The sequence below is a fragment of the Phaethon lepturus genome, unplaced genomic scaffold (assembly GCF_000687285.1).
Source record: "Phaethon lepturus isolate BGI_N335 unplaced genomic scaffold, ASM68728v1 scaffold6954, whole genome shotgun sequence".
NCBI lineage: Eukaryota > Metazoa > Chordata > Aves > Phaethontiformes > Phaethontidae > Phaethon > Phaethon lepturus.
This window is the reverse complement of record NW_010536861.1, coordinates 593-23,691: the sequence shown is the minus strand read 5'-3', so window position 1 is coordinate 23,691 and position 23,099 is coordinate 593. Positions and strand designations below refer to the sequence as shown.

The window sequence follows — 23,099 nt, the reverse complement described above, 5'->3', positions numbered from 1 at the left end:
TGGGAAGTACACGATTTACCAAGTGCGTGCAATCTGGGTCCTCTGAGAAACAGGCAAGTGGGCCTCTAGACTTTAAAATATGCATATATAATGCATGCATTTTAGACATCAATAATAACTGATTAATGCTGTATGTGCTTTCAGTATTAATGAAGAGCCCTATGTTTTGATTTCCCAGGAGTATCCAGCACATACTGTAGCAATCAAGATGCCTCTTCAGAGTCCTTCTGTTTTTTTCTCTTCTTTCTGTCAGCATCGATAGCTTCTGCTTTACTCCCTGTGGTAAGGGAAAGGTGTGAAGCTGTTTTCCAGCATCACTTTGTACCTTTGACAGATCTGCGCCATGTGAATTCATCCAGCCCCTCCACCCTGGCTATGAGACTGTTGACACTTGTGCAAGCAGCAGCCCAGAACTTTCCACAGATCCTCGTCCTCGCAGCGTGCGACAGCTCTTGATAAATCAAAAATTAATAAAGAGTTGAGCAGGACCTTATCCCACACTGGGATTTCATGGACTTTAATGGAACTACTCACAGTATAATGATATCCTAACAGTCATGGTATAATGTATACCACTCGCCCTGAGTAAGGACTTTAGAAGCCAGCACCAAGATGCCAAGTTTATCCATTCCGCACTCTCTTTAATTAAAAAGCTACTCTTTGTCATCTGAATGCATACCAGAACAGTGGTGATATCAGTACGTAATAACACCAGTTGAGAAGGAAGAAAGCGATTTCTTCCCTCTCGATCTTAATCATTAATCTTCATTAGGATTTTTAGCTTCCGAATGTGAGTGGTAGAAGACATCAGTATAGCAAACAATTTAAATGGCATCTGCATAAGTAATAGAGGTAGTTTGTTATTTTCATTATAGGTAAAAGTGTGTGTCAGTCACCAGATGTGTTTGATTGAGACTATATGATTTTCATGCCAACTTTATGATATGTTTGATTTAGGTGAAGTGACTAAAACCTGCTGTTGGGACTGAGTTGCTCTTAAACACCAGCTGCAGTTTTTATTTTAATTAATAACTTAAGGAGTAGAATACCTTGCTTTAATTAACACGTTAACCCTTCAAGGTACTCAGAGAAGGGTCACAGTGGCAAAGTGGGGTTTAGAAGTAAAGCAAGAAAATATTCAAAGGTAGTCCAAATGATGTATGTATTTCCCCCAAACATGTTACAAGCTCTTGAGATGTTTTCACCTTTCCTTCTTTGCATTTTAATTTCCTCCTTGCTGTTGAATGTAATATGGAATGTGGGTAAAGGGCCCAGGCTACCCCAGATTTTTCAGCAGGTCTGATTATTCTGGATTTGCAGAGTGTCCAGTAACTGGTCATAGCTGCTCTGAATCCCTTTCCAGCTGTTGAACTGGATCATGGAAACATCTTAGAGATGTGCTGTTGTGCCAAAACTTTTCTTGATCCATTCTGAAAATCTGCCCAGTCATGTAGTAATTTAAATGTGGAGCTGAGCATACAAATTAAAGCTCCAGCTTTTGAAATCCTGGGCCTGCATCTTAAAACAAATCTAATGTCATTACTCTGAATGTCTCTTTTCAGAGTAATTTTCAGAGACATTTCTACTTCTTTCCATTGTTAAATTGCAAACATGGTGGCCGAACTGGGTAATATCTCAAGGTTATTAATTTGTTAGAAATATGGAAAAATGGGGTCGTCAAGAGGGGTCCTGTAAATGCCCCTTGTAAATATAAAGGAAAGACTGCCTTCTGAATTCACACCCTCAGACATCAAATAAGTTCATACGCAATCATAAATGCCCAGCCATGAGAGAAACTTCATCCAGAGATCACAAACTACTGGGTGCCAGTGGTTCCGGCTTTGAGATGCAAATCCTTGGGAACTAGCTTCCATTGCTACCACTATTAATGGAGTTACTTGTTATGCTATTGTTTGTTTTTAAAAATATTTTCAAGCAAAGTCATCATAACTTCTACTGTAAGGACCATCGTGGTTTCTTTCCCATATGATGACAATGCAGAAAATATAGGACACACAAAAAGAAAAGATTTACTACAAAGAAGCAACCAAAAAACCCTCCTAGTTAATGGAGGAATCATCAGGCTAAGTGACTTTTGCTCTTATTGCCTGGAGGATGTTCAGAGAAGAGGAGGGTTGGGAGTATAGTTAGAAACACTGGAATGGCAATCAGGAGATGTTTACCTTCTTTCTAGCTGTTTAACAGATTTCTTTAAGTGTGGTGCTGGAGCAGAGCCAGTGTCAGCTCTAGGCAAAATGAACTTCTACAATCCAGTGACAAATCAGGTCACGCTCGTGCAGATCACTGCAGATGACTGGAGTTGCTGAAGTGGTCCTGAGGGCATTGTTTAGAAACAGCAATGGATAGGAATAACCAGAGGTCTAATTTTGTTTACAGAAGAACCTGTTTTACTGATGCTGATGAGAATCCAGTTTGATTTTTGGATCCAAAGTTGAGTCTCACAGCTAGAAAAACTATTTCGTCTTTATTTGAAAATGGGCATGATTCCTAAATAAACCACTGGAAGGTATTACAAAGTTCTATGAGCAATGGGACACAGCCTAGTTGTATGGATTTTTGTCCTACATTCCACATGCTTCTTTGACTTTCAAATTGCTGCAGATTGTTCTGAGATCAGTAAAGCAAAAGTGAGATTTCAAGTCATGGTAGTAGAGCATAGTCCTGCTGCATCTCAGGCTCTTAGAAAAAGTACACAAAGCCTCCGAATGTTTTGCCAATACAATGTGTGTAGCTACTAAATAATTACTACTGAAATCATAAACATGACAGTGTATCATTTATTAATAACCAGACTGTCTTTACATTTCAGGTGGTATACATGTGGTTTGTTCCCTTCCTTTAAAATTTAATCATGCAATAGCTCTGCAGGAACAGAGTCCCAGTGAAGACATTGTTTGCAGTGAAAGCGGTGCCGTATTGAAGAATATTTATAGAATATATAGAATATAGAAGTATTATAGAAGACAATTTAGTTTAGTTTTCTTGTCTTTCCCTTTGCATGCAGGAACTGAGGCTGGTGGAAGTTGTTTTAAAGAAATAAAATCATCGTAGAGGCTGTACAAGTTCTGTGCTCCTAGTAATTTGTGTACATATTATTTGGCAATTTTGTTTTGCCTTTTTCTTACTGTTTATAGTTTTGTTTCCTGTCCTGGAAACCCCTGAGCGTGTGCTTTTGCGTGCATGAATAGTTTCACTGATCTCAGCAGTACTGGTCTACCTGTTAGGTACGCTAGGTACCCTAAAACCAAAATTTCTTTGGGACAGCAAGAGAGAGAGGGTCCTGATCCTATGCTGGAAGGGTGGCACAACTGTTGCCATCACCTGTGTCACAGAGCATGTAGCAAACCCCCTCCTCCTGTGGCAGTAGTAAAGCTGGCTTTAGCTTTCTTCCCTCAGTAAGCCCATAACTGGATGTATATTTTGGTTTTGGTTACGCCTAATACAGGGCAGTGAGTCCCAGTCCAAACAAGGGCTCATAGATGCCACCACACTGGCAGCAATGACCGTTATCATCATGAAAAGAGCTGCTATGAGAAGCAGCTGCTGCCGTGCCTCCTCCTGCTGAGGAGTTCAATCACTGTTCGTTTTAACTATAGTAAAAGTATGTAGTTGATACGTCAACATGTCCTGTGACACATGCCAGTTGATTGTTTTTTCCACTGGAGGAAAGTCTCTGCTTCTTTGAAATCATGTGTAGTAGCTGTTCCTGCTCCACTGATGATGACAAGCACATACACAGCCGTGCACCGTTTGTTTCCTTCCGTGATGTGGAAATGTTTAGTCCTCGTGTGAAGGGCTGCAACTCCATTGATTCAGTGTAGTTTAATCTGTCACTCCTTATGGCTTCCCTTGTAGAAACTCCCGTGAGGCTTTTTCTGTTAAGGCTTTTGTTTAGAGTAAAGTGGATAGCATTTTTCATGGACAGTTGTTGAAATGAGTTTTATATGAACTATAGAATGATATATTTGCTGATGAAGGATTTTATCCTACAAAGTCTATACTAAGCATGCAAGTACTACTGGCAATTTCTACTGGCCTACCTTTATTGGTAAAGCAAAGATTTTGCTTAGTGTGTTTGCTGAAGAAACCCGTTGCTCTGCACATCACTGCACCGAGGCAGAACAAAGAATGTTTAAATTGAAATGGAACAATGCAGAATTTGACCGTGTCACTATAGAGAAGTTGGCAATTTGATAATTGATTTAAGAGCTCAGCTTAATTATTCAGTATTTCCAAAAAAGTCAAAGAGATGCCCAAATTAAAACCATGGACCTAATTTTTCTGAAGTCTAAGGTTATTAGATGTGGAGATAAACTTGCTTTCATTTTAGTATTCTCTGTGGCTACCACCATTCTAACAATACTTTGAACAATTTTATTGGCCTCACTGAAAATAATCTTTGAAGTGACCCATTTTTTAGTTTCTGTATCCTGCATCTAGTTTTAACACATGCTAGTAATATTCCTATATGGACCTGGAACAAATGTTGGAAATTTATAGAAATATGTCACAATACTTTTTTTTTTTAATTGGTATTTACTTTTTAGGCTCGCAAGTTCTAATGTTATCTCATTGTTCAGCTAACATATCACTCTTTCAGTATAGTTTGAAGGCTTATTGAGTATTGGCTGCACTAATGTTTACAGGGACTAACTGCTATTCTTTCTTCCATTTTTAAGTGGACTTATGCTTTTGTAACGTGGATTTGGTAAGACAGTGAAACTTTTCACCTAATTCTGAGTCAGTGAGGCTATCATCGCCCTGTGGCAATTTATATCCATAACAGAAGATTATTTTTTTTAGATACTAGAAAGTATCTGTGCCACTACACTACTGCCCACAACCTTGACACAACTTTGCAGACCATTCCCTCACTGGAGACATACAAATAAGAAGTTGATCCTGCAAAGCTTGCCTGGCTTCCAAGTGCGTCTGCCAGTGAGTGGACTAATATGGTCACCAACAATAAACACCATTTTCTCATTTATGCTCAGTGTCTTGGCAAATACATCCATGGAGGGTGTAGTTGTGAGCAATTTTATGTCTCAAAATTTTCTGCAGTTCACAGTAGGCAGAATTCTCTTTCAAGTCATTGCTTTCCACTGGTGAGAACTTTATCAAATAAATCTCTTTTCAGCTAGGATTTTATGTTCTAGGTTTCAGCTCATAGGTATTTCTTGGGCTTATACTGGTGGTATAAGATTGTCAAATCAATTCAGCTACTTTTATTTTTACTTAGAAGTTTAGTGGGGTTACTTTTTCCCAGTGTGTAAAGCATGTATTTCCCTCCCATATATCCTGTTGAGAGAACAGTTATAGTTAGAAACTGTATTTATATTTAATTCTGTAGATGTCATGAATTCTTTTGGAATGAAAAAAAGTTTAAAAGAAAATAAAGTAGCTTCAAGGTATTTAAAAATAGAAATTTAGGACTTGTGCCATACGTTTTATGTGTGCATTTCTAAGGCTTCATGTAGGTAGAGCAGCTTAAAAAGGCTCATCATCTCTAGGATGCTCTATCTTGATGGCAGCCATCACCTAAAACATTATGCTGCATTGAGCAAAAATCTCAGGGTACCGGCTTCCTTAGGTAAAAGAACATAGCTTTTTCTGCCAAATACAGAAAAAGCAGTAAATTTATTTTACTGTCCATATATGATTTAGGGATTAATATTAAGAAAATTAATTAACTTTAGTTGAGAGGAATTATTTATATTGTGGTGTTTGACAAAACATACGCAGAGCTGTGAAGGGAGAGGCTGCTCTACTCACAGTGTGGAAGAACGAGGGTAGAGAGCTGCTCACTACTTCTATGGCTAAGGTTATTAAGGTTAAGCTTTATTATTCCTATTGTATATGTGCAGATGAACAAACAGGAACTAAGCATGAAAAATCTTGCATAATTTTGAAACAATAGTGTGGATTCAGAAACTTCTCAAATAGTATTTTCCCGTAAGTAATAGCAGACTGGAAAAATCCCATTTTACAATGTCAGAACATGAGCAGTTGTGAATGCTAATGAGAAACTACCTCCAAATCAAGGAGCTGCCAGGATTTTCCCATTACAGTTTCTCTAAGGCTAAAGTCAAGATAAAACGCTGTGGTTATTACTGTGATGCAGAAGACCTGTACTGCATGACACCGTAGTGCCAGCTGATGGGCTTGTTTACAGTCGTAGACTTTACACACAGGAGTCCAGACATGCAGCCTGCCACAAGCTTTTAAAAAAATGAATGGTAATCATGAGGAAAAACTCAATAAGCAAGTACTTTTTTTGCCTTATGCCTTTGTTTAAAAACCTTCTTTAAATAAAAAAAAATAAAGCTACAAAAAGAAAGAAAACACCATTTTTTTACATTTAGAAATTACAGGAGCCTGTTTTTTTTTTTTTTTAATACTTTGATCATATATGATGAGCCTGATGACTCCAGTGGAATTAATTGGTCATTAGTTACTTCAAAGCACGTAGTGACAAGTTTAGTCTGTCACTTAGACAAGATTTGTTTGTGTTATTCATCCAAACAGTCTTGGGTTTATAGCAGTTACAGAGTAAAATAAACCTATATGCACAGCACATTTTTAGTCTAGATATCTACAGCTACATGAGTCTTTTCCTAGTAGGAAAACATCTCCAGTATTGTTAGTTTGGCAATTATTTCTAGAGGTCTAATTATAAATGCTAGTAGAGCTATTGCCTGAGTGTTTATTCTGCAGCATGTGGTTTATGCCAGTATGTTTCTAAAAAAATAAAACAAGCAGAAAGTCCAGTTTTCAGTTGACTCTACATGAAGTAATTGCAACTCCACTGGAAATTATGTATCAATTGTTGCATTTGTCTAGCAGGCACAACAACAGGCATTAAATACTTTAGCTGGTAATACAGTTTTAAAAGACGCCGGATTTGTTTACATTGACCACAGATACATTTACTTAAATCAATTGGTTTACATGTACTTGCCTATTACAGCAATCACACAGTGGATGTTTTTATCTACAAACTGAAGTTTGGCTCATGTGACTGTGAGTGAGGAACATTGGCTTTTTCTGCTTTACTAGCTTTATCTTTAATCACACTTACAGCCAGTCCTTAATGGGTTGTGAGACCCCATAATTGAGGTGGTAAGGGCAATGGGGCATCTTGTTACGCTACACATTTTTGTTGCAAATAATTTTACATACTAATGTAAATTTTGTATGAAATTAATGTATGAAATCTTTGCCATAGAAAAGGGAGCCAAGAATTTGAGTGGCTCAAGAAGGTGGGTCCAGCTAATGGCTGGTTGAAAAAATAAAAGTCTAAGAACGATGAGAGCAGTTGTCTTTAGGGAATGACACAATTGTAAGATGCAGCCAGTATCTGAAATGTGGAAGGGAATGATTTTGTCTAGCAATGGCAGATCTGAGGGAATTAAAATAACAGTGGTTAAAACCTGCACTTGTGATTATCTTAATTCATCTTGTAAAAGCCAGGAGATACTAATCTCCGTTTGGTGTCTTTTATGTATGTGACCATACCTGCCATGCCCATATCTTCTGATCACCTCTCTGGCCATGGAGATGCTGAGCATTGCCTCCACTTTTAGTGCAGAAATACAGTAAAGAGACATTTTTATACCAACTAAGAATTGTGGTCTAGACCACTCTCTGTGAGGGTAGTTTCTGAGATAGGTTTTTGGCTAAGTGGTCCATTTGCTAAAGGCATATGTTTATTTTCTTACTCAAGCAGTCACCATCCTTCTGAATTGATGCTACAGGAACTGCTGGTGAGCTTGGTTACCTGCTGTGACCCTCGCTGTGTCCTTTGCCGACCGTCTGTGTCTCTCACAGGATATTTCCAACGGAGGTGCAGTATGGAGAATTTCCCATGGCAGTGGCTGTTCTTACCAAACGGAGCACTGCAAGAAAGGCACATGCAATCCTTAGGGCACACAATACTCCATATTATCTCTTCCAAGGAAATTCTGCCAGCTAAAGGGGCAGTAGTTGCCTCACCACACCCAGGCAAAGGCTGTGCTTCCCTCCTTGCCACCAGTACTGATTATCTGCTTATTGGGCCAGCAAAGCACTTGACTTAAACTCACTGTGCACTGTGATGTTTAGAGAATTGAAGAAACTGTGCTGCTCAAAAAGCAAGATACACTGTGCTTTTGTACAGTACTGATTGTCAATAAAATGTAATTTAGCTAAAACAAAAGTACTGATTGTCAATGAAGTACAATTAGCTAAAACAAAAGGCATATTTCTGACAAAAAGCTTCCACGGGAGTAGAGGCAGTAGAAGTGATCCAGAATGCATGCAGTTTTATTAAAACTGCAGGTTTAATTTTTACTTTTTTTAATATCCAAACTCTCATGTTCAAACAGAATGGCAGCATGAGCAGTAGGCATTTGTAAAGTTGTTATCAGCTGAAAGCTGTGTTAAAGAACATAAGCTAAATATGTTTCTGCTGCTGTGCTTCTACCAAACATGCACTCCTACACATGCTGGGATCCATACGCCAAACCTGGTGTGAAAAAGGTTGCCACAGAAACCCTCCTGTGTGTGTGTTGAATACCTTTCTTATTTGTATACAGAAAGACAGAAGTGTGTCTCTTAACAGCCAGATCATCCATCCCCAGGATGTAAGCAAATCCATGGGATGTGATGCAACTTATTTTAAAAAACAAAGAAGGAACTAAATGTAGCATGTAATCATTTAGATCAAGACTGGAGGAAAAATGGTCCTGTTCAATGACATGTACAGGAAACATTTAGGAGACCAGAATATAACTTTTGGGATTGTTAAAGAGAGAAAGAAAACCGACACGAGTTCTCTCAGGTTTTATTACATTTTTGAATTCCCATCAACCACCAGGGTGTTCATTTTGTACTTTACCAAAGTGCCATATGCAGAGCTAGAGAAATAACAGGAGGTTTGGGGTTTGATGTAACTCTCAGAGTTAGCCCAAATCCAAAAGTGTGCAATGTACACAGAGAAAGACTGTTCACACAGCCTTACTTAAAGCTGCTTAACAGCTTAAAATGATAAAAAGTCCTTAACACAATTTAAGAACTTAAACCACTTAAACTGTTTGAGGCAGGTTGCGAGTTTGAAAGAGTTTTGGTGGGGGTGGGAGAGGCAGCCCTGCTGAGCTGCGGCTCTGGGGACAGGGCTGGCAGGCTCTCACACGGTGTGTCCTGGCAAAGGTGGGAGCCAAACTCGGGAGGCCTGGAGTGATGTGATGGAGAAGATGGAAGAGTTTTCGATGTATTTTTGTGTAGCATTGTGTATATGCCCGGATTGCTTTGCTTTGCTTTAAATAGTGTTGCAGGGAATCTTACAGGTATGTGAGGTGTTAGCCATGGCATTCCCCCCATGAAACAGCAAAGAGGGTGGTGGAAAAATATTGTCTATGACAAGTCTTCAGCTGGGGAAAACCGCTTCGGGGCCAAGGAGAGGCTCCTCAGGAGCATTTTGAAGAAATCTTCTGCAAGGCAAAATGTTTTGCTTTCGTGGCTCCGGGAGCTGGAGGCAGGTGGGAGGTGGCATGAGTGGGCCTTTCAGGTGTTTTAAGGAGGATTTTTTTTCTGAAAGATTGTTTTTGGGGAAAAAGAAGTGAGGGGGTCAGGGAGGCAGGGACGGTTGCGTTAGTTTGACTGATCTCAACCAGTCTTAGTCGGCTGGACATACCAGAAGCGTCTGGCGTCATTATTATGTGATGTTAAACATTTATAAAACATAAACCATGTTTATGAGATCCAGTTTGGTCCCTGCAGCTGCATGTGATGGTCAATGGTTGAGAGTGTGTGTGTGTGTGTGTGTGTGTGTACACGCTCAGATGAAAGAAACGGGGCACTGCACAGAAGTAATACTTGAGGACAAAGAAAGGGGCACAGGAATGGGAATGAATGTCTGAAAGTGGGAAACAGGATGCTGCTTCTGATGGTAGTGATGCCACCTTAAATGTTTCGAAACTTGGCCTGGTTTTCATTGATGCAGGCAGTGATTTACACCTTTCTGTGCAGAAAAGGCTGTAAAACAGGAGTGAATTACATTCTGTACAGTTTGAAAATAAATGGTGCGTTCACAGCGGCTCACTGAGGCCCATTTACACTTCCAGAGTGGTATGATGAGTAAATGAAAGTTAGGCCTGTGTGTGAATGAAAAATACCTGTTTTACCAGAAGCTGTGAAAAAAGAGAGAGAGACTTAGTGGAAATTGGAAGGGAAACTTTTATTTGTTTGTTTAAAATAGTGGTATTGATTTGGAGTCAGATGGAGTATTGGCGTAACTGCAAACTAATTCCACTGAATTCTGCAGGGTATTTCTGGTGATGTTGATGGGGCTGGAAGTTTGTATTTATAATCCGAGTTTTTCCTGTGCTTGAGTAAGTCTTTATTGCACTACATTCTTGGCATCGTAATACTTAACATGACTTTTTTGGGGAAAAAAAAAATCTTACTTGGGTAAATAAGAGCTCGGGTATAGTTAAATTCATATGATCTCAATACAATTGAATTACTCCTTGGTTTCCTTTTATGATGCGGAAGGAGATATGCAAATGTTACTTCGTGAGGGTAAGTGCCTTCTGACTAACAACAGACACAGAAAGAAACCATTTAATGAATGAAAACTCAGTAATGTACTACATAATACTAATATCTCAATATTGCTTGAATTTCAGAACATTTCAGGATCTGTCCAAACAAATGGATATATCTTATGGTACAGTCAGGGATTCAGCAGTGTATGAATACTTTAAAGCAAAAGGGACAAACCCTTTGGAGCAGGATAACACATTTGCTGAACTGTGGAGGACTATCAGTAAGAACAATGGGGCAGATAATTGTGTATCGAACCCTTCTGAAGGCATCAGGAAGGTAAGACTGGATCACAGGGGTTTTAATTTAATTTTTGTGCTATATCAATGTTGTTTGCATGGAGTTAGTAAAGTTGAGTCACAAGAAAGCAATTACATAGTCATTTTAAACAAAAATATCCCTATCTAAAGTACTTTTTAGTAACTCAGTGGCAGATAAGAGTCATATTTTGGGGTCATGGTTTTGAATTTAAGCACCGTAGCTCTGCCTAAATCTTCAGTATATGAGTCCTTCTTTGGATCTGGCCATAAGGTTTCAAAGTTTCTTGGGAGCTCTGATAATAACATTCTGCATGTCATTCTTCATATTGTCCAGGTACTGACTCTTGTCCTTTGCTCATTTAAGTGTTGGTTTTTTCTGAGCTAATGGATTGAACTTACTGGAAACATGAGTAAGAATCAAGGGATTCACTGAACATATACTCATTTGTCTTAGAACAGAAATTTAATGCAAGAATTTCTCTGTTTCTTCCAAAGTTAAAGAAAATACATAAGCTCCTTCACATGTCACGATGCTTTCACTTAATTGTTATTTCTCTCAGGTATGACTACAGATTTTTTTGGTGAAACTGAGCATTAATGTGGGATTGAAGGACTGATATATAATGGCTTGGGATCCTACATCCTTGTGCTGAGTCCTGTGATAAGCAGCCTAGTTGAGATCATGCAAATACAAATGTCTCTGCTTTCTCACTCTTTAACTGCCTCTTCTCTGCTTCCCATCTTGTAGCTCAACAAAAACAGATAGTAGGTAACATCAAACCACATGTGTCCAGGAGTATATTATGGCAGAAGGGATGCAGCAGTAGTCAGTGAAAGTTTAATGTGCTGCTCCTTTAGTGAAAAGTGTCCACTTTATTTGTCAACTGATTTTTTTCACAAAGCAAACTAACAGCTGTTATTAACGTAGTGATTGTTTGATCAAAGTTATTCTGTTGATTCTGAATAGATATATTACTAGTTCTTTATGCTTTTGTAAGTTGGAAATAAGAAAATGATTGGGACTTGAGTTTTTTTCTTTTTTTTTTAAATTTTTGAAAACTTTTCTGAACAGTCAGAGGGAAAGCATCCAAAATTTACTGCATTTTACCGTGCCACAACTGGGCTGAACACAGTAACACAGGCCATCCCATTTCCCAAATCAAAGTCCTTTAACATAAGATTATCAACTGCTTATGTGACTTTTGGACAAAATCTTTATACAAACACTCTTCTCTCTCCCAACATGGGAGTTTTTAGTCAATAGTTTTGGTTCACCCTGCCTTTTACTCCGTCTCCCAGATGAGCTTTCCTAAAGCCCTCTGCCCTCAGCTCAAGTAGCCTTTCTTCCTTGGTATGAAGTAGAGCTCTGGCAATAGCAAAGTCTGCAGTGTGTTGATTTTTTTTTTTTAATCTGCTCAGCACTTTATGAAAATGAGGCTTCTATTTTGAGAGACTTTGTTAGCTTTGAAGGAGGTAGAAATAGAGACATTAAGTAAGTACTTTTCTATGTCCCTTGGCATTAAAACCAATAATAAAACAGTTGACCTTAGAAAAATTCACAGTATTTAATTTTTTTTTCTTTTTTACAATTCTTATGTCAGTGGATGCTCTTTAGCCTTGAGATTGTAAATACTCTTATTCTGTAAGCCTTACTGCCTGCTGCCATTTATGATAGCTAGATTTGACTAAGCCAGAAATGTAACTGTAGATTTGCAGGCTGTTCAGAATACCAATTACATTGTCTGTATGGAGCTGGGAGCTCCATCCTATCTATGTGATAATAACTTTTCATTTTAAGTTTGATTTCAATATTGTAGGGTGATTTTTATATAACTTGATCAGCTCATTCAATTAACATCAACAATAACCAAATTTACTTCAGTCGCCAAAGCTGACCAAGACTGCTATTTGATTAGACACCTACATAAATTTGGCTTAATATTTAATAACATTGTCAACTCAACTTGTGTGTTTATAGTTTAAATGTTGCTTTTTCTATTTCTTTGAATAAACAGGCAAGTTTTCCATGTCAAGTATTATGGCTAGAAATTTGATTTTTCTAAAGGAGAATTGATATCAGCCAGGGAAATGGGACTTTCCATCTGTAAACATGTTCTGTGGCATGAAAGAGATGTAATTGTGCCTTAGAAATGTATTTTATAGGAAATGGGAAATCTAAATCTCTCTAGCATAAAAGATCCCTAACACATTTTTCTGAATGAGAACTTGCCCAACACAATGAAAAAAAAAAAAAATCACTACTACCCTTTCTTCCCCCCTTGCCCTTTCCATTTTCTTCAGACAGCATCACAGTTCAGCTGCAGTTAGAAACAGAGCAATGCCGCTTCAATGCAAAACAGGAGAGTGCTGCATATTTATGGTACAAGCAGGTATTTCAGATGTTTCCTTCTATTCCATTTACCTCTCCATTTCCCAGAGATTTTCCTACTCCCTTTGGCTAAAAACCAAAGGGTAATAGTGGAAGACAGTCCTGAAAGCTTATGTGGCATTTGGTTGCCATGGGAGAGGTCTCTTTTCAGGCACAGCACAGTCCCTGCAAGCCACAGTGACCATCTCCCATTGTCAAGGCACAGCTTTTGCAACACCGGTAGAGCCGTGGAAAGGGCATTAATGCACTGCAGAATCACGTAAGCAACAGAAGGACGTTTCAGAGCCAGAGAGGCAAGTTGCTTTTGTTGTACTCCCAAGGCAATTGAAAGTAGTCATTGCAGACGGAAAACATTCTCCTATTCACAAAGGTCTCTGCATAGCGTAAGAGGAGGTTACCAGACAAGCCACCACTCCATACAAAACGCTATTTTGCCACTTCAGTTTTCTGGTACTATAATAGATGAGGATTGACTAATGCTGTCATATGGAAAGTTTCTTTCTGGGTCATGCTACAGCCAGGATCCCCAAGAAGCATGCAGTGGGTAGCTCCTGCTGTCTGATCCCAGGTGGACGTTGATACTGGAATCGCACACGTTTCTAATCCATTTGTAAATCTCGGCAAACTGTTTGCATAATACCCAGTGGCAGTCAGTTCTTCAGGGTAATTATGAGTTACCACAACATATGTAATAACCTGTGGCTTTTTTCACTGTGGGCAGACATTTTTGCTTTGAAAGAATGAAGTAATATGATCCCTATGTAATCCCATATATATCTTCTATATACATACACAAGAGAATTAAACTGTTATTCTTGTGTTTTTTAAAAGCCTTGTTTTGGTGGAGACTGTTTGTTCCCCTGTCCAATCAATTTGGTGCCTAAATTTCTCTGAATCCTTTCATGCCTTCCTGTGTATCACTTTTGATGAAAAGCGATTAAAACTAAGTACAGTACGAAATGTGAATCTATCATTGATTTAGGCAATGGCACAGTAGAAGGTTTATTCCTTCCATTTTTGCTTCCTTCAAAAGGTTTCTCTCCCTTAATGAACACTAAACATTAAATCAGATTGTTTCTTGTTGAACAGTCACCTCTACCTCTGTTCATTTTTATTTTGAGAATAAAAGTAATTTAAAAGTTCAATGAATAGAATTTTTTAAAACTATTCTTTCCAATAATTTATTGTCCACAATTAATTTTATATTGTGAATTGTGGTTGCTCATCCATATGTTTTCATGGGTCCTCATAAATGTCTCCATTTCTTGACCCATCAGCCTTTGGAGTAAAAGCAAATGCTTCCTTAAAGCCTGAATATATTACATCTTTTAGCGGCTCCTTAATTATATTAATTTTTAAATCATTTGAACAGGATTAAATGGCATGTTTTCTTTTTATTAGACCTGTGTTGCTTCTCTTAAAGCACTTTTTTATAGATAATAAATGTTATCCAAGCATGTTTTTGAACTACTTCACTAATGCCAATGTAAAGGTCACTTTTTGATATTTCTGTGGTACCAGCCATATAATGAGATCAGCTACAGTGATGCTCTGTTCTGGCAGTAAATTAATGATGAATGTTGCATTATTCTGACACTTTCGTCTTTAGTATGGTAGCTTCTTCATAAGTTTCAAATAAATCACAGACATACCAGTGATTAAGCTGAAATTCATCTTTTTTCCAGTTATTATTTCTTACCTTGCTTTCTTTTAAAAAACATCATTTTACCATCATTAAGCCAGGTTCCTTTGAACAATTCTTCCATCTCCCTCCATGTTGAAGAGTGACATTATGACATTGCCTACTGCTTTTCTGAAGTATTGTTGTTCTCTTTGTGGTCCTCCTTATATCTAGGAGGCAATCTTTCTTGGCCTTTTAATTTTTCATGATTGTGAAGAAGAAATATTTTTAGTATAACTTTTGCCTAGGGGGTTCTTTTTTTCTTAAATCTGTTTTCTTAAATCTCTTCAACCAAAGCTAAATCTGGTGTCTTTGGTATAAACCACCATAGTAGTGGATGGAATAAATGTATGCTGCTTTGGCTGAATTTCTGTTAAAGATATTCCTGAAAGTTTAACCGAGCTATTTTTGTTTTGTTCTGCAATATGCCTGCATGCTGAGAGTCACAATAAGGCTATAGCAAAGGAGCAAAATATGAAAGCCAATTAAAAGTCTAAAGTATTAAATTTTAGCTTATTATTCTGTGTTTCATTTCAGTCATTCACTATTCAACCTATCTTACCTATTCTTAGCTGGGATTTGCCACATTCCCTTTCACCATCTCTCTAAATTATCTTTGCAATGATGTCTGATCACTAGAACACTTTTGTTCTATTTTGGGCCCTAAAAACATACGATGCAGGCTTTAGATGGCTGAGCTGTGAATGCAAGAGGCTGAGGATATGGATCCTTGTTGTATTGTGGCCAGAACTTGGTTGCATGGGTAGGTACATCTGTGTCATACACAACTAGGGAGCTTTGATGCGTTTCCTGCTCATACATCCCATGGGACAGTGCCAGGTGTTTCCTGTAATTCTTAGTTTTCTTACCTCCACTACCCTTCTGGCCTGGAAGCTAAGGGGTATGCACATGTGCACGCTTGCATTCTTTCATGTGACAAAAATTAAAAGCTTAAACTACTTTTAAAAAAGTTTTAGTTTGATTTTTGCTTAAAAATAAGTGTCAGTTTGATTTTATTTGGCTTTTACTGCTTGCTAGTTTTACTGCTTTTACTATATAAAAAGTAAACATATCTCAGGCACACTTGTATGTCTGTAGTTGTGTTTCTACATACTTTTTTCAAAGTTTGTCAGTTTTTCTTTAAATTGAACAAATGATACTGCTTAGCAGTCACAACAGGTATTGAACAGGGATGTGAAGGATGCTGAATTTAGACAGCAACTAAACACTTGGTCATAAGGAAGCTTTCCATGCAATGAACACACTAATAGTACAAGATCTCCACTCTTCAAAGAAGAAAATTACACACGTGGAAGAAGTTTTCAAAGAGACAAATCTTCCCTTAAGGAAAAGGGATCTTTGGAGATTCTGGTTTTGGTAAACAGAAAAGGGAGAGTCTTACATCCAGTATTTCTGGGAGTTGAGAAGTATGCATATAAGAGTTTAAAACTCAGATTCCTATTTATGCTAAAAAGATCAGGCTGCCAGAGAATAATGCTTTACAGATGTGATGGCACTGGATAGAATGATCTATACCATAAAAAATGTAAAATTGATGCGAAGAGACCTGGTGGACTTTGTTTATTGACCACTTACAGTTGTAGGACATAGGATAGCAACATTGCAAATGCAAGAAAGTAGACCTTTTCAAAAGATCTGCTTTCTGACATTGAAAATCAGTCTACAGAGCTCTTCTATATAAAATAACATACAGAAAACTGAGCCTTGAAAAGTGTAATCTGTAATGGGATTTTTCTCTAGACATTGCCTTATAATTGAAACTGAGTATTTGAGGAAGACTTTGTTCCTCAATTATTGCTAAGAAAAAGATGAGGAATGTATGACATGTTGTCAGTGTTCTTCTTTTCTAAACTGTAAATTTATTTACAATTCTGAAACAAAGATACAGCTCTTTAAAACAAATAAACAAACATGCAAAAAAACCAACCACAAAAATGCAAGACACATTTTAGCACAGTGATTTATGTCAAATCTTTTCTGGGTCTCCTCTTTCTGGACATCCATCAGACAAGTTTTTGCTCTCTAATAACACAGGTTTTTATAAATTCTGTGTGCAGTAACAAGTGATGTTGTCTCTGGTCCCATGAGTACATATTTTTAATGCATTTGAACTTGGACAGTTTTCTATCATAGGTGGCAATAGCCTATGTACTGTTTACCATAGAACACAACCTGCCTGCGATGTGCAAAAATAGGGTCCTTCCCTGCCAGGAACACCAGTGGGACTGATGCCCATTGCCTGTTTTCCCTAAGCAGGTAGGAGGCCTATCAGCACCACTGCAGATGTGAAAGCATAGAATGTGAATCGTTAAAGCCCATCACAGGTAGAGCAGAGGGCAAGATGCAGAGATTTGCTGCTACCAAACCAGTTAGCTATGGGTACATGATCATTCAGCAAATACCTTTGAAAAGCACATTTTAGGCTTCCAAGAATGTAGGTTGCTGGCTGAATGTAGGCTAGATGCCTTGAGGAATTGCTCCCTTGCCATCCTTAATTTTTTTACGCATCCTTGTGTTGATAGGTTATGAACCGTTTTCTGGCTGTTGCATATAGTTAAGAGTGATTTGTTTGTTCTTTCCTCCTTTGTGCCACCGTTACCAGTTTAGGTAGACAGCCAGGTATAGCATTACAATGCAGACATGGGACTCTTGCTCTGGTCTGGTTTCATACAGTGACATTGAAGTGAGAGATATTTTTATGAACATGCTAGTTTAATAAGTTGTGTCAGCTAAATCAATGTATTATTTTAACAGTAGAGTCCTGTGGCTCCTATTTGAATAACTGCTGTAAGGCTCATATTGTAGTTTAGATTTTAATGATCCTTTGTCCTCATATAGCAGTAGTTGTCTGAGGCTATATGCATTAATTACTATTACTCTGAACTGATGAGGGAGGTGGCAAAGGAGAAAATGGGGACAAACCCACAATGGTGCCATGCCCTTAACAAGAAATTATTTTCAAAGTGGTCAGTACAGGCTCATTTAAATCTTACCAAAGAGGAAGGCTATAACTTTTTTACTCTGGTTTAATTCAGAAGGAAATGAATTTGGGGATCTTTGATTGCCGTGATGCAGATAAAAGGGAAGGTGGGGAAAGAGGTGGATTGTTGGCAAGTAGCTTACAGAAAATCCACACAACACACTTTTAATCTTTGTTTCCCTGGTTTCTACCCACTAGAGGATAACTTACCCATTTGATTTATTGTCATGTTTAAACAACTGTCAGGGACTTCAGAAAGCTATGGTTTATATCAAACCATGGTGAAGTAAAATTAGCTTAATTGCTCAACTGTAGAATCCAGGATAATAAAATAACTACGGGAGGCTTATAGGTGAATTCAAAACTTAGCTTACACAAAAATGGAAAATATGTGAAGGATGAGCTAATTCCGTGTCAGAGCTGCAGCCCTTTGCTAGGGAGTTTGGTGATTCCGTCCCCATAAAGAAAGATATGAAGGACTTCGGCTCCCTGCCTTCCTTTGTTCTAACCTAAAGATACATCTGAAATCACCCAAAGTTTAAAAAAAAGAAAGCAGCAAAGTCTTACATTCGTGACTATTAATTTATTTGTATTAGATGTTCCAGCCCATCTGTTCTGTTGTGCTCTGTATGTTCACTAGAGACTTAAAAACATACTACTTAAATATATTAGGAAACCAATGATTACTTTAACCAAACAAAATCACGACTTTTTTCTTTACTGAATCCCTATCCAGAGATGTTTCTTGCATCTTATGTTAAGTAAGGTGATTTACATTCATCATATTCACTGTGTGCAGGCATTGGTTTGAATCCCAATTAAGGCTGACATTTAAGGACATCTGCGTGGGTGTGTGCTAAAATAAAACAGTATTTGTCCCAAAACCAAGATCATAGGAGACTCTGGTGACTGTTCTTACCTGTGAAAAAAAGAAGGAACTCTCTAAGTTCAGAGTGTGGCTTTTGTTACAGGACTAGCATACCTCTCAGAAGGGACTTTGTTTATTTACACGTTTATATGAGGAAAGCTGCAAAGTTACCTTTTTGGTGGCTGTGATGATTAGGAAGCACCACTTTGTGTTCATACTGTACCCATCTAATCACGTGAATGTATGGAACTGGTGACGCTCCATGTCTCTTACAAAACTTACATCAGATTTCAGTAGCTAAGGCAATAGCTTTCATTTATAATTAATAACTTGTTATGTAAGCTTTGCCTACACTTACACAGTTGACTGTGTTGTCCTATGTATTCCTGCTAAAATTGGAAGACATTTTAGTGAGGTTTGAAGTAGATGAGGTACTGCTGGGAAGGAAGAGTGTTAGAAACATACTAAGATGTTGGAGGTCTACAGATAAACTGTGTTCTAATGAAATATCACCATGGAGTAATGACAAGCTCAGGGTTTGTTTATTTGCTTAGGTTTGTCCTACCTAGAAATGTAGTTTAGTTTAGATTATGTTGTGTTTGTGCTGTATTTACAGGCAAAGAAAGGAAACTACGCTTTCCTGTGGGATGTGACAGTGGTGGAATATGCCGCGCTGACGGATGATGAATGCTCTGTGACAGTCATTGGAAACAGCATCAGCAGCAAAGGATACGGGATAGCACTCCAGCATGGAAGCCCCTACAGAGATCTTTTCTCCCAGAGGTAAACTGAAACAAAGCTCATTTTATAGGATTCCTCTCTACAACCAGCAACCATTTGTGGTTCACATTAATTTTGGCAATTATTGAATAAAGGACAGTGAATAAGTGACAGCAGAGAGGTTATAAGTTCAGGCTTCAGCAAAGCTGCTACTTCTTTCTGTTCCATGTGCATCTGCATAGGGAGGAGGGGACTGGAAGTGGTGTGTGGCCTCACACCTCCAGGCAGCACTGCCTCTGGCAGAAAAAGGACTGATGTCCTCAGAGCTTTGTGTGAGCTAACGGAGAGATTGAAGAGAAATCTTTGATTCATGCTACATTTTGAAGGCTATGAAGCAATGTGTTGCTCCTTACACTAAACAAGTAATAATGCCCTGGTTTATCCTTTAGGATGGAGAGACAGGTCGAAGACACAACGGTACAGGAAAACAACTGCTGAGTATTGTGTGGGATTGCCAAGACTATGAGACTATAAGACTATGCCATTTAGCAATCTCTGAGCTATCAGCTAAAAATATCTTTTTCATGTGAATGCATACACTGAAATGAAGACATGCAGTTGTGCAGGCATGTGTGGCCTTAGCAGAAGGTGAGCGGGTGCTCTGCTCCAGGCAGGGAGCTGAAGCAAGGTTTCCTCGTCTCGCTCCTTCTTTATAAAAAGGGGTAAAACGCCAGCTGCATAACCAGAGACGAAGCTGCCTCAAGAGAAAAGATTATTAGTAAACAGCTAAACCAGTTATCAAACCAAATCCAAAATGAATCATTCAGGGAGAGAAGGGACACTTCACAAGAGGCAAAACAATGATTAATTAGCAATTGTTAACACGGTAATTCAGGCATGAAGTAACAGCATTGAAGTAAAATCCTTTTGAATAAACTGCATTTGCTGAAGTAAATGAGTTGGTCGCTGCTTAAACAGATTCGTATTAAGTGGCACACAAATAGTAGCATGTTTAGTCTCACATGATTTTGAAATTATTGTGGGAGAGCAGCAGTGGAGTGGGTTGAGCATTTCGCTAGTGGGACCAGCTGTTGCAGCTGAATGTAGCCAGAGCAGCCATGACTAACTGGAACATGGTGATTTCCCTTGGAAATGCTTCTTGCAATGCAGTGGAATTTTTGACAGTCTCTTCTTTTTCTAAAGTTACCCAGTGGAGTTTACCTGCTGCTGTGAGTAGAAAGCAATCCTGGTATAACAGATTTTCAGATTAAGAATACTACAAGGTGGTGGTAGTGGGATGGAGTTTTGAATTATGGGATGGTAGATTTAAGAGTTATGCAGCATGTGGAAAAGACCAAAAAAATGTGAAAAAGTATCATTGAAAATAATATGTGTCTCTTGAAATTTCTGCAGGATCTTAGAGTTGCAAGAAAGCGGAGATTTGGATGTTCTTAAACAGAAATGGTGGCCACGAATGGGACGTTGTGACCTGAATAGCCATACCAATGCACAGACAGATGGGAAGGCACTCAAGCTTCACAGTTTTGCAGGCGTTTTCTGCATTTTAGCAATAGGCCTTCTACTTGCATGTTTGGTGGCAGCATTGGAGTTGTGGTGGAACAGCAACCGTTGTCATCAAGAAACACCGAAAGAGGTCCATAATTTTTATTCTTATCACAATTAAAAGTAGAAAACACAAAAGAAAGAGCGAAGTTTTGGGATTTTAGGTGCTCTCATACAATAAATTTGGTTTATTTTGATTTGACATACTAAGCTTTGCATATAACTTTTTGGGTGGTTGTTTCTAAACAAATAAAAAAAACAAAACATGTCTTTTTTGGACATGGAAGGTGCCAAACTGACAGCCCTGGAGACTAAAGTCCTCTATTTATTTATAGAGCAGATACAGCATGGGCCGCAGCAGTGCAAACTTCCCCACATTGCCCCACCAATGTGCCTCAAACCTGACCTGGAGAGACCACCTTTAGGGGTAAGAGAGTAGTTCAGAAACATGCCCTCAGCCTCTCTGCTGTGAGTGACAGGGAGGCCAGTCACGGGCACACAGTTGTGCCATTTGCGGTAATATTAGTTTTCTCTGATCTGAGGCCCCATCCATCAGCTGTGAGAACCATGTCCATCCTGTACAGGCTGCGCAGCTGTCAACAGCTGGTAGCTGTTTTCCTTCATGACTGACCTAAGCTGAGTTTGACGAGGTACATGAGCAATTAAAAATAAACCAGCTAGTTATTAATTGAATAAGCCATATTGCCATGACACTGTTTAAATGCTTCCTTTCTTCTGAAATCAGTTTTATTTCTAAAAGTAGGAGCCTCCGAGTAAACTGACCTTCATGCAACATATTTTACCTAGGAAAATATATCTGAGAATTTCTTGGTTTTGAAATTTTTGTGCACAGCAGTGAGTAATAGTTAGCAATGCTATGATAGAATAATCAGGCTGTACTCAGATCTGTCTTGCATGAAGCCTGTATTTGTTTACATAGATTAAATGTTTAACAAACTAACCTCTTGTAATTTTGGAGACACTGAGGCCTTTGTAGGTGCTTTCATCTTGGAACAGATGTTTGTTGCAAGCAAATAATAGCAGCGAGCTGTACTACAGCTGGAAAATAGTACATAGCCCATCAATTCCAATCTATGTTTCTCACGTTGCCACGAGTACTACACTAATTGACGTACCTATCACCTGTAAGCAATTCTGGCAAATGGGATCTGAAGATATATGTTGCAGTCTGTAATGTTGTGAAATATTTATCAGTACGGTTCCATTCTTCTGAGTTCCTGCTTCTCCCATTTGAATTCATCCATCAAGTGCTCAGTGATAAACATCTGTACCATGTTTGTGGGATGAAGCTGCAAAGTCGCTTGCCTATGCCTCCGCAACGTACAATAGCAAAAGGGAAATTTTGGTAAAAGGAAGCATGTCTCTGCTTTGCACAATGTAGCACTCCAAAAGCAGGCACAGGGAGAGCACAACTAGGTACTCTTGCTTATAAAGAATCTTTCAATATGAACAGAAGTGCGTATTTAATTGCTCTTTGGTTAAATACTGTAGCGTTTTGCCCTGCTGCCTTGTAGAAGTCGCTCCTGCTGTAATGTAACTCCAAAGGCCCCACTGCGCGTTAGCGTTGCTAAGGCCTAAACCCTAGCAGGAGATGGTTCACTGCCCGCTGTGAGAGCCTGGCAGGGCAAGGCGCAGGGATGCCGTCTGAAGTGTTCTCCTGCTGCGTATACACAAGCATGCGTCTTGCCATACTCCGCAGTGCGTTCCTCTGTCGACGCTCAGGGACTCGCCTTTGTGCATCTTCGTAGAGTGAGATGAGAATATGCACCAAAGGCAGAGTTTCATATAGATAAGGGGAAATAATTCACGCTTTTATTGCAAGGAGTTTTAAATATTCAGCTTCCACCTCTGAAAAAGGGTCTGTCTTCCTGAGTTCAGATGTTTTCTTTTTGCCCATCCCCTTCATTTCTCTTTGTATATCTGTAAGAAGGATTATTGCAGATCCCTGCCTACCCCATCCCATCTTTTCCCCCTTTCCCATCCTCCTCCTCCTC

The 23,099-nt window shown here is 38.7% G+C and overlaps 1 protein-coding gene across 1 annotated transcript in view; it reads left to right on the top strand.

The window, feature by feature from the left end:
* The window catches only part of GRID1 (glutamate receptor, ionotropic, delta 1), a gene marked incomplete at its 5' end in the record, with an annotated part of 36,852 nt that extends 15,647 nt beyond the window's left edge, over positions 1-21,205 (top strand). Inside the window, 3 exons of the mRNA XM_010286292.1 lie at positions 10,686-10,881; positions 19,418-19,584; positions 20,935-21,205. Of these exons, the coding sequence (XP_010284594.1) occupies positions 10,686-10,881; positions 19,418-19,584; positions 20,935-21,205 (634 nt within the window). The remainder of the gene's footprint in view (positions 1-10,685; positions 10,882-19,417; positions 19,585-20,934) is intronic.
* Between the last annotated feature and the right edge of the window lie 1,894 nt (positions 21,206-23,099).